This window comes from Lepidochelys kempii, chromosome 16 (genome assembly GCF_965140285.1).
Source record: "Lepidochelys kempii isolate rLepKem1 chromosome 16, rLepKem1.hap1, whole genome shotgun sequence".
Taxonomy (NCBI): domain Eukaryota; kingdom Metazoa; phylum Chordata; order Testudines; family Cheloniidae; genus Lepidochelys; species Lepidochelys kempii.
In genome coordinates, this window is record NC_136395.1 from 20,103,986 (window position 1) to 20,121,830 (window position 17,845).

The 17,845-nt window shown below is 48.5% G+C and overlaps 2 protein-coding genes across 3 annotated transcripts in view; one reads left to right on the plus strand and one right to left on the minus strand.

Annotated features, from left to right (window-relative positions):
• The window catches only part of ADAMTSL2 (ADAMTS like 2), a 44,368-nt gene extending 34,044 nt beyond the window's left edge, over window positions 1-10,324 (plus strand). The window contains exons 13-16 of the mRNA XM_073313969.2: window positions 3,621-3,791; window positions 4,291-4,467; window positions 7,280-7,424; window positions 9,528-10,324. Of these exons, the coding sequence (XP_073170070.1) occupies window positions 3,621-3,791; window positions 4,291-4,467; window positions 7,280-7,424; window positions 9,528-9,646 (612 nt within the window). The 3' untranslated portion in view covers window positions 9,647-10,324. The remainder of the gene's footprint in view (window positions 1-3,620; window positions 3,792-4,290; window positions 4,468-7,279; window positions 7,425-9,527) is intronic.
• Window positions 10,325-11,125: 801 nt separating this feature from the next.
• Window positions 11,126-17,845, minus strand: part of FAM163B (family with sequence similarity 163 member B) — a 57,875-nt gene continuing 51,155 nt past the window's right edge. Inside the window, exons 2-3 of one of the 2 annotated variants that reach the window (XM_073313996.2) lie at window positions 14,718-14,833; window positions 11,126-13,889 (exon numbers count right to left, since the gene is read on the minus strand). In XM_073313996.2, coding sequence (XP_073170097.1) covers window positions 13,497-13,889; window positions 14,718-14,810 — 486 coding nt within the window. In that variant the 5' untranslated portion in view covers window positions 14,811-14,833 and the 3' untranslated portion in view covers window positions 11,126-13,496. Of the gene's footprint in view, window positions 13,890-14,575; window positions 14,834-17,845 lie in introns of those variants that run through there. The other variant, XM_073313997.1, reaches the window with a different exon arrangement.

Sequence of the window (17,845 nt, forward strand, 5' to 3'; positions counted from 1 at the left end):
ACGATTTCCAGGTCTGTTGAGGCCCTTATTTACAACGCTTCCCACTAACTGCAACTACACTGACACCTGCTGTTATCGGCTGCTGTTCAGAGGATGAGAGGCAGCCAGTGGGCTTAGAGCCACTGCGGGGTGGGTGGAAAACTCTATCCATCTCCCTGTCCCGCAGCGTCTTGCTTGAATAAACAGCTGAGCAGCTCTGTTCCAAAAAACAAAGGAATTTATGAGCCCTTTATGTGGCTCTTGTGCAGACTCACTCCTAGAGGGGGCAGGGTCCGCCAAGGGAAGCGGGAGAGTGCTCAGCCAGGCTGTTCCTCACAGCACTTCCTTGGGTGGGAGTGAATGGCAGACGGTTTGGCCTGCCCCTGAGATGTGCCAAAGCTGGAAGGACGAGCAGTCGCCGCACAAGGTATTTTTTTCCTCTGCCGGCTCAAATGTACAAAACTAGCAAACCGCACATGAAAACCAAACCCCTGCAGAAGCTGATCCGAGTGATTTTTGTCATGGAAACCCCTTGACAATGAATAGGGGACCTTCACTTCATCCTGCCTTTACTTTGGCATCCTCCCTTCCCTGAACATGCAGCAAACAAGAGCTAGGTAAACGATTATTCAGTGACGCCAGCCTTCTTTCTTTGCAAACTTTGCAGACTTTGGTCCAAATTCTAACCTCTATTCCACAAGGGCCCTCCCATTGACCTACGTAACTGAGAGCAGAACTCAGCCCTGGGAGCTGAACGGGTGTGTGTTATTCAGCGTGGTTCAGTTTGGGCAAACCTATTTCAGCCTATGGGTTGCTCAAAAATTCTGTGTCCCTGAATAAGCTGTTCACTCTGTGTGATTGGCTGGTACCGAAGTCACCTGGTGCAGTTTCTGCTCTCCAGTTAGTTGACACTGAAACCCGCTCAGTCCTTTGCAGATGGCGGTGCGGATGCTCCAGATGTGAAATTTTATGTGGACAGGCATTTGTGCAAGTGGCAGTGAAGTGGCCTCATTCTTCTGACCAAAAACTAGCTCACAGTGGAGGTCAATCAAAGGGCTTGCAGATAGCAGCAAAGAGAATTCACCATTTTCAGTACCCTTTTGGGGGGTGGTATTCACCCTAGTACTATTCAGTCAGGTGGTCAAGTGACAGAGAGATGCTTTGTAGTAATAATCTCCAGTTCTTTCTCCCCAGAATGATTGCCCTTTAAGAGCAGTGGCGAGCAGCGTCTATCTTACATGGTTTGGTCTGTCGTATATAGGCAAGCTAGCTGTGCTCTTACACTCTCTCTGTCTCGGTTGTGTCTGAGTGAGTGAGAACCTGTCAAGCTCCGAGCTCAGATCTATTGTTTGGTTCCACTGCAACTCTAAGTAAAAGACGAATTCATTCGGGAGGGTTTTGGAAGGAGAGGAGCATCTTTGCTGCTGTTATTTTAGACTGTTCTCTTCCTCGGCGTGAGTGCAAAGGGAGTGTGTCCCTATCTACACTCAGGCTGGTCTGTTCGTGAGATTGACCGGAGGAAGTGATGTGGTGACCATAGCTGAAATGATGTGGAGTGTGAGAGAGACCAAGCAATAGACCAGGTTTCCCATCCCGATGGTTGAGAGCTCCTGGGTGTCTTACAACTCGTAGATCAATGGTCATTTCAGGGAAGTGGTTTGCTTGCTTAATCAGTAGATCCAGGGGCAGTAGGGTGACTATTTAAGTGACACAGACTCATCACCTCCCCACCTGGCAGCCAACATATCTTCCTCTGCTCAGTCTTACACTGGTGAGGCTCTTAGTTGGGAGATCGCTCATTCCACATGAGGCCTCCCCAGCACATAAGCAGGAATCTCCAGTGTACAAGTGCAGAAAAGCATGGCCCTCTTTTGAGTTTACAGTCAGTTGGGTGTGCAAAAGTGGATGTGCAAACTTGGAGCATGGCTTGTAGCTAGCTGAAAATTTGATTCACAGATTCAAGGCTCATTGTGCCTGTTTTTGCTTTCTCTCCGCTCCAGACCTTTCCATAGCTTTGATGTGATTTTTCCAGTTAAGTTAGGGGGTCTACTGCTGAGACGTCTGCCACCTCCATGCACAAGTGAAGCCCATTGTTAAAACTGGAGGTGGTCCCGCTGCAAAGTTCTGATTCAGATCTGGAACCAGCACCAAACTTCCTCTTAGTTTAGGAGTGGTTTGATGCAGGCTTAGGTTAAAGAACATCTCTAAGGATCACACCCTTGTTTTGCCGGTTGCAGCACAGAGGTCTCCCCATGCAGATGGATCCGATCGTGAAATTCCCTGCTCGGTTCTTCCTCAGGCAAAGTTCCCTGTGATTTGACTGTTAGAGGACTTTAGCATTTACCATCCTGTGCATGAAGGTGACAGGGTCTCTTAGCCTTGGGTATAATCTTTGCTTGACATTGCCAAAGTTCATGCGATTCAAAACAACCCTCCACCCTATCCCCCAGAAAAAAAACTTTCTTAAAAAAAAGGTACTGTGTGTTTGTTCCCGAGCTATTTTTACATGGATTTTGATTCATTGGCATTGTCTAAAAATAAGTGGTCTCCATGGCGATGGGCTACACTGTGAGATGTAGCGCATCTCCTTAAAGAACCGCAACAAAAGCACATGGGAACGCTCGGTGTTTAAAATATAGCTCAAGACAATACCTGTTGGGGGGGGGGTTCCTTTTATTTAAATCCAGGGGCTATATTTATAACCATTTACCTTATTTTTCATGGTCTCTTTGAAAGCTGCCACCTGTTTCCTCTAATGCAGGCAAAACGCTGGGCTTTCTCTATGCCCCTTATATCCTCTCCTCTGCCAGTGAGACTTGAGTTTAGGGGTGACCAAACTCCATTTGCCAGGGATGCATTGGCAACCAGGTCCCTCATTTTGTGCCGTAGTCTGCCTTGCTTCCTGACTAGTCCCATTGTGTGCTGCTCTGTGAGCATGGGTGGCAAGGGCCAGCCCATCATGGTCATATGCCATCAATGTCCTTACGTTTAAAAATAAATGGCTACCACCATCATATATGGGGGCCCCTAACTCGGGGGCATATGTTGTTTCTTGGCTGAGATCACCAGCAATCAATGCAGGGGATTGGTTTTGTAAGGAAGGATGGTCTTGTGGTTAAGGCTCTGGGTCCAATAGCTGGCTCTGCCACAGACCCCCTGTGTGACCATGGGCAAGTCACCTAATCTCTTTGGCCAAGATGTTGTGATTTTTTTTGTTTGTTTTGGGTGCCCATCTTGTGACCTTAAAGGGTCACTGACTTTCAAAACGTGCTGGGGGGAACAAAGACCACAGCAATTTGTGAGGCTTAGTAAAATTCCAGGCTTGGGTCAGTTCCTAGTTAGCCTGGGGTAACTCATTCCATATTGTTAAGCGCTGCCCATAATGCAGCTGAGTTTGCCCAGTCAAAAACACACACACATGGTCCCCGCCCCAAGGGACTTACACCTGAAGTCAGATTGAGACACACAGGAATCCCACCCATTCCGCTATGGCCCCGTCACGATGAGGGTCTCATGGAGGGCTTCCCAACAGCCATGTGTTTGAAGAAGGGACTGGGGAGGCATGGGGCTGCTCGCAGGAATGTGGGGGTGTTTGTACCCTCCCATTACTCACCAGCACCTCTCTGCTCTTTTTGTTTCAGTGCAGTGGCAGCTGCGGGCAGGGGAGGATGATCAGGCACGTGTACTGTAAAACCAGCGATGGCCGTGTGGTGCCGGAGTCCCAGTGCAACCTGGAGACCAAGCCGCTTGCTATCCACCCCTGCGGGGACAAGAACTGCCCTTCCCATTGGCTGGCACAGGACTGGGAAAGGGTAAGAGCCAACCCGCCTCGAGATTTGCCTGTTCCAACCGATGGATGCGGCCGTCCCATTCATATGAGGGAATGAGCCTCAGGAGGGAGGGTGCTGAAGGGGGTCTTGACTCCTGGGTCTGTTCCCCACTTTGACTTGCTATGAATTATGTCCCCTGTCTGGGCCTCAGGCTCCCCAAAAGGGGATAATGCTAGAGCTCTCAAGTGCCTCATTGCTAGGACTTTGGGAGGGCACTGGTGTGACCCCCTGCTCCCCTGTGGTGTTGGCAGTGGGTGGTGGAGGGCCTGCGTGGGATCCTGGACAGACTGGTGGCCATTTGGGGGTATTTTCCTTGTGGCTGTGGGGAATATGCCTGTGGAGCAGCACAAGGAGAACTCGGTCCCTTGGAGGCCAGGAGTGAGACCAGCCCAAGCTTTTCTGCCTGAGGTCACACTACATTGGGCGTCTCTCCGACGCTTCATTTTGGGCTCTCTCTCTGTCTGGCTTCCGTCCTTGGCAGTGCAACACCACGTGCGGCCGGGGCGTGAAGAAGAGGATCGTGCTGTGCCTGGAGATTGTCAACGGGAAAATCAAAACACGGAGCCCCACAGACTGTGACGTCACCAAGAAACCCATAGAAGAAACCACCTGCTTTGAGCGTCCTTGTTTCAAGTGGTACACGACTCCCTGGTCTGAGGTAAGGTGCAGCCTGTAGGAACTGGGATTGCTGAGGTCTAGGGTGTGTTCTGGGGCAGCAGGTGCTCTGATTAGAGCAGGGGACTAATAGATGGGAGGCAGCAGCATCCTGGTGAGAAGTAGGAGAGTCCAGTGGACAGGGCACCAGATTATGAGTCAAGAGACCTGGGTTCTGTTCCTGCCTCTTCTGCCTTAGCTTAGGCAGGTTATTTCCCCATTCTGTGCCTCAGTTTCCCTATCAGTAAAATGAGGACAATGGTACTTGTGCACCTTTGTAAAGTGCCATGAGCTCTGCAGCTGGGAAGCAGTAGCCGAGCTCTTAGTAACATCATTCCTAATGGGCACTCTGGTGGGAAACCTCAGCAGAGCCCAGCGGCTTTCCTGACCGGGGGAAGAGGCGATCGTTTCCTCCACCGATGTGGCCCTTCCTGTGCAGCGAGCATGGAAACTGCTGTTTCTGGAGTGCTAAAATGTTTTCAAATGCTCACTCTGCTGATGGCCCAGTGGGTTTGATCACATGGCTGTTATGTTCATAGGATGCCAATCTCCAGGGCTGTCAATCTGGAGCCTTTCATGGGTGCTACATCCACCCTCTCTGTAAAGATGTGGGGGTGAGGGGAGTCCCATTCCTTTGCAAGACTGTTTAATATGTGCACTGTGAATGAGTGACACCTCATCAACACAGCAATCCTTGGAAAACTCGCCCCCCTCTCCCAGCCCTACCCCCACTACGAAAGAGCCAGATCCTTTCCCTGCTCTGTCTGGCACAGCGAAGCCTGCACACTAGATGTAAATGCCCTTAGGAAGACGGCGCACAAAATGAACTGTTCCAGTTTAGCTCACATGGCACAGCCAGCGATGGATCAGCCAGCGAGGTGTGGTGCGCTTGCCAAGAGCTGATTAGGAGTTGGCTACTGGTGCCAAGGCAGCCTTTTGTTGTCTGAGCAGCTCGGGGCAGAGTGCCGGCCCTGCCAGGATAGAATCACAGAATCCTAGAAGATCTGGGTTGGAAGGGACCTCAGGAGATCATCTAGTCCAACCCCCTGCTCAGAGCAGGACTGATCCCCAACTAAATCATAATCAGTACTTGCTGTGCTTTTGGAGAACAGCAGTGAAAGGAAGTGTTTGGGTTTGGGTTGTTTTATTTTTGCAATCGCTTGTAGGAGTCTGGCTTAGTCTGCAGGGGCAGCCGCAGTAATTGTGTAATGGGATGGGGGGGGGGCTGTGAGAGGGAGGGGGGAGATATTGGCAGCGAGTGGGGCTAGGAGAATTGGGGTCAGCACAGGGTGCTGGGAGCAGGAAAACACTTCCCGGTGTGTGCTCTGCCGATGGATCAGTGGAATAGGCAAAGATTTCCCTGTGTGGAAGTGGGGAAAGCATTGCTGGTTTTGCTTGCCGTGTTGCAGTCATGCTGGTCCCAGGAGATGAGAGAGAGAAGGTGGGGTGAGGTAATCTCTCTAACTGGACCAACTTCTGTTGGCGGAAGGAGCGAGCTTTTGAGCTTCACAGAGAGAGCGTGGCCCTTCCACGACTGGACATTGGTCCAATAAAAGATACGATCTCACCCACCTTATCTCTTTGTCGATAGTTTTGGGGCAGTTCCCAGTGGGGAGCTATCTGCGTCCCCATGTCGCTACTGCTAGTATGAATTCCCCCTTGCCTCTCTGCAAAGCGAGGGCACGGCCTGAATGGTGCATAGAGGAGGAGCTGATCTCTCTGCCTAAAGATGGTCCTTGCAGAGCTGGCTTGAGGCACATTGGTAGGGGGTCACTGCTGAGAAGCTTTGCCCTGCTACGGCCTGTCCTGTGGTGAATGAGGGTGCACCCGTCACCGGGGCTATTTCTGGGGCATGACACGTACAAAATCCCTAAATATATCCCAGGGAATCGTGTAACAAGTCAACTCCCTAACTGCGTGACAACTCAACACTGGACCGGACTCTGGTTCCGACTGCGTGACAGGGGCAGCTGTAGGGAAACTCTTGTCTAGCAGTCAGTGGCTGGAATCCAGACCCCAAAAGCTGGGTCTGGTTCCTGGCCCAATTGCTGCCCATGAGCCTCTGTCCTGCCTCGCAAGATGTGTTTTGTCATTATCATTATTTACACAGCACAGTAGGTGTGTGCCGTGCTTCAAAGGCAAATCAATAATCACAGGTCCCTATCATTATACTAGAGCCCTTTCCTTCTGCGGTCCAGACAGCTTGCTGAGTTTAGTTTTTAAAACCAGTCATTGGTGTAGTCTGGAATCAATACAGCAGCCCCCACTGCAGTTCCAGCGTGACAATGCATCCGAACGTCAGTAAACAGAGACAGGCTGTACTCAGGGTGGCATTGGCTTTGCAACATCTGCACTAGGCACACTGAGCGGCGGGCGCTGTTTCGTCTGAAAGCCCCCAAAAAACTAAGGGGCTGGGACGTTGGGGCTGGATGTCACCCAGCATGCTAAGCGGCTCCCCTTGGCTACACCAGCCCCAGGAGTGAAACTCACCCCGTGTGGAGGGTCAAAGCAAGGCCTAGATGCTGCCGATGTGGGACATGAGTGGTGCCTGGCTCTGCGTGGCGGGGGGATGTCCATGCTGTGCTGAGGGAAGTCGGGAAGGTTTTTGGATTGGTTTTGCAGCCACCAAAGGTTTGATTCAAAAGGAAACTGTTTCACCGTGACGGGGTTACTTGATTCTATCTGAAAGAGGAGCAATGAGTCTCTGTGCACCCCAAAACCAGGGCTCGTCAGTTTCTAGTCGAGGATTTCTGTGCACAGCCCTCGGAGGCCTGCTGCCTCTGCCAACAATATCTCTGTCTCGCTCTGTTCACCAGTGCACCAAAACCTGCGGCGTTGGCGTGAGAATGCGAGATGTGAAGTGCTACCAGGGCACAGATATTGTTCGTGGCTGTGACCCGCTTGTGAAGCCTGTTGGTAAACAAACCTGTGACCTGCAGCCCTGCCCTACTGAGCCACCAGGTGAGGAGAAAGAATCCAGATCGTCTTGCCAAGACACGGTTTGGGGCTGTGTTTTCAGTGCAAGCCAATAAGGAACAGGAGCTAGACTAAGGCCTTGTCTACATGGGAAAGTTTTACCATTTATACAGACTATACCTATATACAAGCTAAACCCATATGGTTACACAGGTATAGTTATACCGGTATAACCCCTGTGGAGACAGTCTGCTATAGGAGTGGCTTGTATCGGTTCGCGTATGTTGTGTGGGAAGGGACTTAAGCTAAATGGGAATAAGCCATTTTCACACTACTACTTCTCAGGTGCATTGATCCTCCAAGGTGCTGAACACCCTCCACTCCACTCCTGCGGCACGTTTTGTAAGAGCAGAAATCTGGCCAACATGTTACTTCCCCTCATTGTTACACAGCGCTCGGTGCACTTGTTGTATGCCTCGTAGCTGCCCTCCACCCCAGAGATGGCTGCTTTTCAGTGGCACTGTATGTGTATTGTTTGCACAGTGATTGGAGACCTATGCATGTATCTTTATTCATGAGGAACGCTAACTACTGTGCAATAAGATGCAGCAGAAACAGTTTGGCTTTTTGGGCAGAGCACAGGACTGGGACTTGGCTCTGCACCGGGCTGCTGGGTGACGTTGGGCAAGTCACGGCAACTCTCTGTGCCTCAGTTTCCCTATCTGTAAAATGTGGCTAAATGACACTGACCTTTGGAAAGTGCTTTGAAATTTACTGACAAATGGCGCTGCCTATAGGGTTTTTCTGGCTTTATTAATTTAATTTTGGGGGGGGGGGCTCGTTTTAGCTATTTTTGAGTGTACTGTAGATAGCCTTTAAACAAACTGCACTGGGAAAGGGGTGAGGTCAACAAAAGCCGAGTCACCGTTTCCAGTAGTTTTCAGGTGTTTATTGGTTAAATACCAGTTTCATTTTTTCGTAGCCGGGGTGTTTTATAGAGGGTTATCAGTTAAATCAGAAGCCCAAGCTATATATGAGTAGTATTATTATATTGTATTTTTTCCAACTGAAAAAAAAATCTGCATTCAGCCCAGCAAACACGTAATGGTGGCAGGTGCCATCAGTGTCCGGATGAGCTGGCCTCACACATGCTATTCCTGCAGATGGCCATGTTACGGTAAGGGGTGTCTTTCAGGGGAATAAAACTCTGGCCTGAAGACAAAAGCTATCTGTGCACAAGCTAACTCTTGGTAGCGCGCTTCTCTGTGAATTCCCACTAATGTTCGAGTAAGTTTCAGCTGTGCCATTATTTTAATGATTTTGGTCTCCTAATGTACTGGGGGATTTGTAACTATCTCATTATCTGAGTGCAGTCTGGTGGTTCAAAGAAACCGGGAGCGTTAGTGAGCATGTAGTTCTAATTCACTAATAGGATTTGGGAATAAGAATAGTCCTGCAGATAAAGCACACACCTGGAAGTCATATTTGGGTTCTGTGCCTGACTCTGCCATGGACTTGCCGTGTGACCACTGGTAATCCATCTCCCCCATCTGTCACCCGGGGAAAGTGATGCCTGCTCGCTGTCATGAGGTTTGTAAGGTGCTTAGTGACCCTGGGACAGAAGGCAGCATGGAGGGGCAAAGTATTGCTAAAAAACCCAGCAATTAGGTGGGATGCTTGTGCACCAGCAAGTCCTTCCGGCCGTCTAAGTGATGGGTCCTGGCTCCGCTCAGCAGCCTCATTGTAGGAGGAAGGTTTCCCATTCTTTTGTCCACTCTTCCACCTGCTCCAAGATTCCCCACAGCTCCCTTTATTGAGAGCGAATGTGAGCTGCACCCTGATGGAATTGGATCGGGCCTCCTCCTGCTGTTCAGCTGGTCACTCACTCTGGGTTTTTACCATCATACTGCTGCACTCCTGATCATTTCAAATGTGTATTTTGACACATACATTACTGTCTTTATGTGACGTGTCTGTACTGCGCCGGGCACAGTGGGGTCTTGGTGGCAGAGCAATAAAACCTCCAAGGAGGCAAGGAGTTAAACAGCGTGGGAAGAGATGAGCTAATAACATAGACTGTAACTTTTTTCATACTGTTGCCTTCTGACCTCACTCATCTGAGGGTCAATATGTGTTTCTCTTCTCTAGATGACAGCTGTCAGGACCAAGCTGGAACGAACTGTGCTTTGGCAATCAAAGTGAATCTCTGCAGCCACTGGTATTACAGCAAAGCCTGCTGCAGGTCCTGCAGGGCTCCCCACTCCTAGTGGAAAGATTAGCCTAATGACTTCAGCACTTGGAGACAGAAGGAATTAAGGGTAGACTCATTTTGAGCATCCAGCATTTGGCAGGGGACGTAACATACACCAGGTTGATGCTCCCGGGTTTGATTTAACCACTTATCGATAGCTCATCATACTGGCATTAGTAAGAGTTAAATGTGCCGCAAACTTGCGGGAAGGATGTTTTCTTCCACCACTGCAAAACGGCTATTCTGATTCCTCATAACGGAGGGAAAGGGCACCAACATTTTGTTTCGAAGCTGGCATGAAAGCTTCGTTACTACTGTACATTGGTAGCATGTGATTATCAAAAGCTGTACATAGAATCTTGTATATTTGATTCACTCTTAATTCCAAACAGTCACTTGTTTTAAAAGGTCTTTTCTTTGTTTTCTGCACGAGTTTCAAATTGAGAACGTCAATGTGTCAACCATGTGAAATTAAAGCACCATCATGTTTGCCTTAGCAGAGGATCCAGTAACCTGCTTTCTAGCCTTAATTTCCTTTATGTTTGGGAGCTGAATTTCATTCCCTAAATGAGCACAAGCCAAAGCCTTTTGTAATATGTAGGTGTATACTTTTTCAGAGAATTTTATCTTATAATCAAACTTTAGTTTCATAGGCCTTATAAAAATCATAATGCTGACATATTGTATATAATAATGAAACATAACTGCACTTTATATCACAAAAAAGACGTGCTCTTTTTAATATATTTGTTTACAAACAGTGAACTTTATCCCTATAATCATTAATTTGTACTCGTATGTATATTTTAATAAAATTGTCATATTTATGGTGGTATCTAGTTTTATTCTTGAATTTTTAGCATGTGTCGGTCCCTGGATATTGGCGCTGAAGAAGAGGTATTGGATAGGTGTCACTGTAAATGTAGGGCCTGATCCTGTAAACAAGCATCAAACTTACTTTACTATGGGAGTAGACCTATTGAAGTCAATGGGATGTAAACTCTTCGGGGCAGGGACTGTCTTTTTGTCCTCTGTTCACACAGCACCATGCCATGACTGGAACTCCTAGCCGTTATGGTAAATACAACTAAGAAGTAATAATCATACGACTCTGGATAAGTCGCCTCCATGGCGCATCTTCCAGGACTAGGGCAGTACTTTGTACCTAACTCACTGAATAAATGAAGGGCATGATTTTATGAATAGCTTCTGTCACTTCTTGCCAGCCATAAATTTGCAAAGAGAAATGTTTGATAAGCTATAGGAATAGGGCAGGGTTTCCAAAATAGCTGTGTGTTGGCTTAACTTTGCTTCCATTGCCACCAATGGCAAAGACTCCCACTGACATCGACAGGGAGCAGAGGGGGCCAATCCGGAGCACTTCTGGAAAAATCCCTCCTCTAGGAGACAACGTGATTAACACAAGGCAACGTGATTCCAAACGCCACCAATAAAAAAAAGCTCAGCCTCTGAAATCATGGCAAAGAGTCGTTTATTTTTTTATTTGCTTTTTTTTTCTCAGTGAGTCCAGAATCCCTGTACAACAGTTCACCAGGTGAAGGTTTAGTGAAACAGATGATATCACTTGCTTAGTTTCAAAGATCTACTGGAAAAAAAGAGGAAAGATGGAGCTATAAGTACAGCTACAGGAAATGCAAAGAATCCAAAAGCTAAATGCATTTGAAACAAACTTGAATAAGACTCGTACAACGGAAGAGACCTGTAGAAGCAGCTGCTGTTACACCAGATCACTTAGAAGACGGAACGCCATTCCCAATGAGCACATTTACAGCAATGCGCCCCCACTTAGGGAGCTCAGTAAGGAATAAATCCAGCATATTTAACTTGTTACAAACCAAGACAAAAAAACCCAAGGTGTTCTAAGCTATTAAGTCCTAAAGAATGACGTGTACTTTAAAAGGTCTCCCATGGAATTAAAAAGGCTCAAGGTCAAAAGTATAATTTCCAGTTAGGCGGCATACAGTGGTTATAAACAACCGCTTTCCTTGCCGAGAGCATGTCTGTAATGAAGAAACCTGAACCAGAGCATGGTGCCGAGATCATCAGAGTCTATTTGCAGCCAGTCCCTGCTCTGTAGCTGAACGAGTCGTTCCACAATGACAGAGCAATGCTTTTAGCCTGACTAACGTACAGTGCCATTACAAAGGAGATAGTTCATAGAACAAATTGTATGCACCAGAAAAACAAGCCTTGAGGGAGTGAGTTGCAAAGGACCTTTTGATATGGTTCTGTCACTGCTGTTTCCTTCTTCTTCTAAAGAAATTGTAGATGGTTTGCTATTTAAATGAATAAAATGATCTCTGTCGTGCTTTAGCCAGGGAAGTGCCTTACTACGCCAAAATAGCAGTCAATTGCCCTCTAAAGCTTCCAGAGAATTTGGTGCTTATGGATTCTCAGCATCAAGAAATTACAAGCCTGAGCCTAATTTCAGTGCACACAGGCAGCAGTTCACCTCCTCCTCATGTTAAACTACCTAAGCCAGGTCAGAGATTGTGTTTAGACCCGCTGGGGTCTAGGTCTCTGGCTTTTAGCATTACAACAGTTTGGCAGTGTTTGAACTATTATCAAAACAGAAGAAAACAATGGTGCATTTTTACTTTTTGCGGTGAGCATGACCTTGAAAACTCGGACAAAGCCTCTTCCAGAGCAATCCCTGTGCAAAGCCACATAAGGAGAAGAGAACGGGGAAACAGCTAATCGAGGCCGTGCCCTGGCCATGAATGACTGTGCAGCAGCCCCGTTCTGGGCCGTACATGGCCTTGGCTACCACTGCAAATTAGCAGTCCTATTTAGCTGAGAGTTGTCAGTGACTTGTAATTGAGAATGTGACTGTTGCTTTGTTTTAAGTCTAAAATGTGACAAATTTCCAGACGGAACAAATAAAATGTCCTCTTTATTTCTGTTTAGCCCTCATTTCCCTAGTTTAGAAAGAGCGTGTGGCATTGTTGGGGTTTTTTGGTAATATTTGCAATAACAAACCTGCTCAGTGCACTGTTCTCCCGTTACACAAAAAACCTGAAAGTTCTTGCATGTGCTATTTCAAAAAATACTTTCCATAGATTCCAGATGCCTGATACATTTCAGCTCTGGAGACCTCCACTAAAGGAAGAGACTTTACAATAGTTGTGCATCCTTAACCTCAAGGCACTTCCCTTCAGCACTTGTGACCAAAAAGAGGGAGACAGAGAGCGCTGGCTTCATAGAAAGATCATGGATAACCGTGAGGATTTACTAACCAGTAAATTAAGCTGATCTATGACATTCACCCCTATCTAGAGAGAAACTGCACAAGACTATGCATGACAAAGTCCCAGTTGGTCCTGCTTTGAGGCCGTCGGCGGTGCAGAGACCTGGTGGCAGGTCCCCTGTGGGGGGTGAATTTCATCAACAAAGGGAGGCTGTTGAGTCCTATTTACCTGTGCAATGCTCTTCCACTTTGTCAGCCATTGCAGGAAACCTGCCTTTAAGATTGCAAACTACCCCATAGCAATTGTCGGTGATGGGTATGGAGGGGCCTTTTTAGGTGTAGGAAAGGCTGCACAATATCAAAATCTCCTCAGTATAAAAAGAAAACATTTTCAATGTACAGCTCTAGAAAACCTACCCATACAAGCTGCAACCTCTACAACCATCTCTCTCTGGTTTTTTGTTTTTTTTTGCTTACCCTTTATCTAGCAATTTAGTATATTTATATACCTATCTACTGTATAAATACATTCATAATTTTAAAACACTTCCATGGATTTTAAAAGTTTCACCGTTGTTAAAAGCCACAACGGCATAGAAAAAGCCTCACGCTGAGTGGTCATTTGCTGGGCAGCCCACCGGTGCGGGGCTCCAGCCACTCAGACGTCGGTGCTTATGCTCCGACTGCGCGAGAAAGCTTCTCGCATGGCTGACAGCCGGTTGGGGTTCAGAGCTTGCAGGTTGGTCACGTTCACCGGCAGTTCAATATCTTCCTGGCTGATGGTCTTGTAGCTGACCCGGTCTCCTCCATTGTGGATCTCTTCTGGCTGCTGCAGAAAGAAGGTAGGTGGCTCATAGTGGGAACAACTGGGGCAGACAGTCCTGCACTGGGAGTGCTGTTTGCTGAAGGGTGAGGAGGAGGAGGAGTAGAGCGAAGGCCCATTGGTCAGCATTACATTGCGGTTGCTGTGAAGTGGAGGGATGTGGGAATGCACGGCAAAATCTGGCTCCTCCTCATCCTCTTCAGATTCCTCCTTCTTGCAGCAGTAATACTGAAAAGCCAAGGAAACAGGAAGCCATTGATCACTTAAAAGGAACTCAAGTCTACAGCCGCGTCAGTCTAAACAGTAATGGATTTGCACATGGATTTGGAACCTATCAACGTTTTCAGGGCAGCTTTGGTTCAACCTACGAGAAAAAGATGGGCCATTTGCAACATCCTGCGCTGGATTTGAGTTTGGATTTTGGACATTCCCAAAGTTCAGGGTCATTCAGTCCCAGGCCCCATGTCTCGCTCCGTATTCTGGATAAAACACGACTTGCGCTGTAGGGCACAGCCTCCGTTAGCAAGGGAGGGGCCAGAGAGGGCTGAACAGGGACTTTCCAGCGCCAGGCTCCATCACCTTAGAAACTGAGCCCCTCCCCCCACCACGACATAAAGCCTGAGCCAATTTAGTGAAGGGCCAAAACTTAAAGGGCTGAGAGCCTGACTCACAAGGGCCAATAAACACTTCAACCCACATTCATTCCTGCTGTGCTCAGCTGTCGGCTCCCTGGGGCAGGGCCTTGTCTATGTTCACGGTTGATAATTTTGCAAGGGAACCCGCAGAGGCGCTGCACCTTGTGTAGCTCCAAACACTTCAGTGACCGGAGTCCAGCAGGAATGAACTTGGCCTCAGAGTCAAGGACCAGCCCCATTCGCCCTTTAGCAGCAGTTCCTGTCCCCTTTGGTTCTCACCAAAAGCCCCTTCAATCTCATTTTCCTTCTCCTGCCCCTCACTTTTCAGCTGCCTCTCCGGCCGGGCAGCCCTTGTACAAACTGGTCTCAGTCACGTTGAAACAAAGAAGCATGGGCTGACGTGCAACCCCGCGAGGAGTACCTGAAGCCTACAATAGCAGAGAACCGCTATAATGCAAAGCAAAATGACAGTCGCTAATATTCCACCTGTGATGACCACGGTCCCGGCTGTCATTCGACCTCTTCTCCATTAACAACCTGGAAGACAGAACAGACTTTCAAACACAAGGTGAATGGGCAGTGGCCTCATCCACATTTCTACTGCAACCAAGCAAAACCAGGGGGAGGGGGGCAGCTCAGCACCTAACAGGACTCACTGTGCCCCAGGGGCATGCAGGGGGCTAAGCCCGACTGAAACCCAGCTCTGGTGGGTTATGCCTGTCTTTGGTGCAGGAGCCCAGCATGCAGCACCACCCCACGCTGTGCTAGTATGCCAATGGGGCAGGTTGCGCGGTGGCCAGTCGCCCCTCGAACGTTGCCCGGCCTGCCCATGCTGAGGCTGCTTGATCCTGAATTTGCTAGTGGGTTTTTTTTAACCATGTGGATACTGGGCCACTAGGGACTGCAGCAAGTAGGCATGTTGACAGCTAGCACTTGCTGGAGAAGGCTCAATCATGGCTGTGACTTAAGGGCCACAAGTCACAGCTCACTTGTGTTCCCCTGAGCTACGGGCCCGAGGTAAACTCCTTGAACTGTAGCTCATGTGACCTCTGGCTTTGTGAGCCAGGTGGTGTGTGGGTGGCTATGGGGCAGGGTTGTGCTTTTGGCCAAGGGGGTCTCTGAGCTACAGTCCCATAGGCATGGGCTACAGGGGCCCCCTCATGTCTCCTGTGCCTGTGGCCCCCTGATTACCTTAACCCAGCCCTGTGTAATGGGCTGAAGCACCTAGAGTTCCTGCAATAACAAAGTCAAATGCCAGCAGAGAGAACAGCACCATCTGAAGCCTCTAGACCAAGTTCTGTACGGTTTCCTGTGCACTCATCTTTGACACAAGACCATCAAGCCTCTGACCATGCGTGCACTGTCTGGCGATTCAAGCTAGCAAAGGATCGCCAGCATGGCCGGAATGCGTCTTCCACTTTGCCCACTTTTGTGCAGCCAGCTGTTTGTCTGTCTGGTGCCTGTACATGGTAGGGAGGAATACTAACACAGAAGTACATGGCCCACTGCTTATTTGTGTTCTGGCTGACCTACACACACCAGGCTTAAGCCTGCTGTTCCTTAAGTACACACAGCTCGGTAGAGTAAAGCCTGAAGTCTTTCCTCCAGCAAAACTCCCAGCTAAGTTAATGGAACTGCACGATTTGACCACTTGACTTTTCTGGGGTTAGTGGGTGGGCCTCAGGATCAGGCCCATTATCAGGGTTGAGGGGCAGGCCTGCAGGCTGCCTTTCCTGAAGCCAAACAACTGGAACAAAGGCCTGTAAAAATCCATCTGGAACCAATCTGTGTAAATCTACTTGTTTCACTGTGATGTTGCCTTGGCAGCAGCTAGTAGGCGGAACATGATGGAGTTGGTATCACCCATCGCCCTGAGTCCAGCTAAGTGCCACCTGACAGATGTATGAAGGGAGGCTGCAAAAAGTAACCACCCAGTAGATGTAAGATTTAATGTGTGTCACTGCAGCCAACAGGTGGGAAAAAAGTGTCTATGACTTGGAGCCTAGGGAAAAGTCGACTGATTCTCTGAGCTGGTTAACTCCATATAATGAGACAAAGAGCAACATTCTCTGCTCAGTTAGGCCATTGATGTCAAGGGGGTCGTGCAGGTAAGAGCATTTATCGCAGTGCCGTAAAATATAAAACGCACTAGACACACAATGGAAGCTTCCCGTTCCTGTGGGTCTGCCGAACAAAATGCAGGGCCTTTGGCTTTGCGTCACTACGTTTCAGCAGAGCGTGGGACTCATTTGCAAAGGAAGCAAAAAATATGTTTCAGGTCCAGGCTAATGTATTTTAATCTTCCCCTAAGTCTAATGTGTTTAAAAAAATGTTCCCTCATGAATTACGTCTCAGACAAAGAGCTGGCGCGCTGTTAATTTCCAAAGGCCTGCACAATTGCATAAGTGGGCACCAGTTTAACAGTTGCACAGTCTAGCCTGATAACACTGGCACGGACGTTGTTGACTGTTACACAGAGGTGACACGTTGGAGGGTTGGGCAGGGGGGGGGTCATGTGGCCCTCCAGATTTGCTGCTTGGCTTGTACTGAGCATGCTCACACAGACTGGCCACACTCAGTAACACTGCTGAAGCTGGCTGGCCTCACGCGGCCCTCCCCCACTCGCGGCAGGCACGGGAAGTCTCTGCCTTTACAGAAAAGCTGGCGTGTTACTAAAACAAAATAATGATTATCCAGCCACACCGTGATGACGTGCCCTAATAACTGGGAGCGCCATTGCAAATTATTGAGCTTTGAGAATCCCCAAGAAAGACTCTAACAAACCACCTCTCAGCCTTGCAATAAAGCACTGCCCATCGGACAACACAAAGCAGAGAGCTTCGTAAGCATCTTGAGTGTCACCCAGAAAAATGCCAACGGCAGCTGTGCTCTGATTCAGGATCCGATTCTGCAAACTCTTACCCACCAGTAGTGCTAGTGAGCGGCACTACCGTGCTGACTAAGGGTTACAGGACTCGGCCGTTTCATTATGGAGTGTAAAACATACTGGCAGGAAAGTAAGTCAAGCTGATGCAGGGCATCTTGAAGAACGCGAGAAAGTTAAAGCATCAAGGGGTTGGCCTGGTGACCCAGGGGAGAAGGCAGCCACATGGACTTCATTTATGGAGCCAAACAAATGGCACCTGCAAGAGGGCAGCCACTGAGCTGGCTGGCTTTCCAGCAGTGACAGGGTCCTAGCCATGCTTGCCTGCTGATACCATCACTACCTCTTCCACATATGGTGGAGCAGCTGAGCGGTCAATGGTGATGATGCACCACAGTTGCATAATGTATAATATGATTATATTTATATTATACAAAACGGGGATATATTTTTGAGAGTCACCCTTGGCCAAACCCTCAAAGAGATGCCCTGATCCTGCAGGGTGCGGCCCACTTTCAAATATCAATGAGGGCTAGTCAGCAACCCAGAAGACGGGACCCATGAAAAGGCAAAAAACCCTTCTGGCTTGTAATTAGACCAACGTGGTCTCAGCAGGAAACCACAGACAAGTCACAGTCTAGCCTGTGTACCCATCACTATAACGG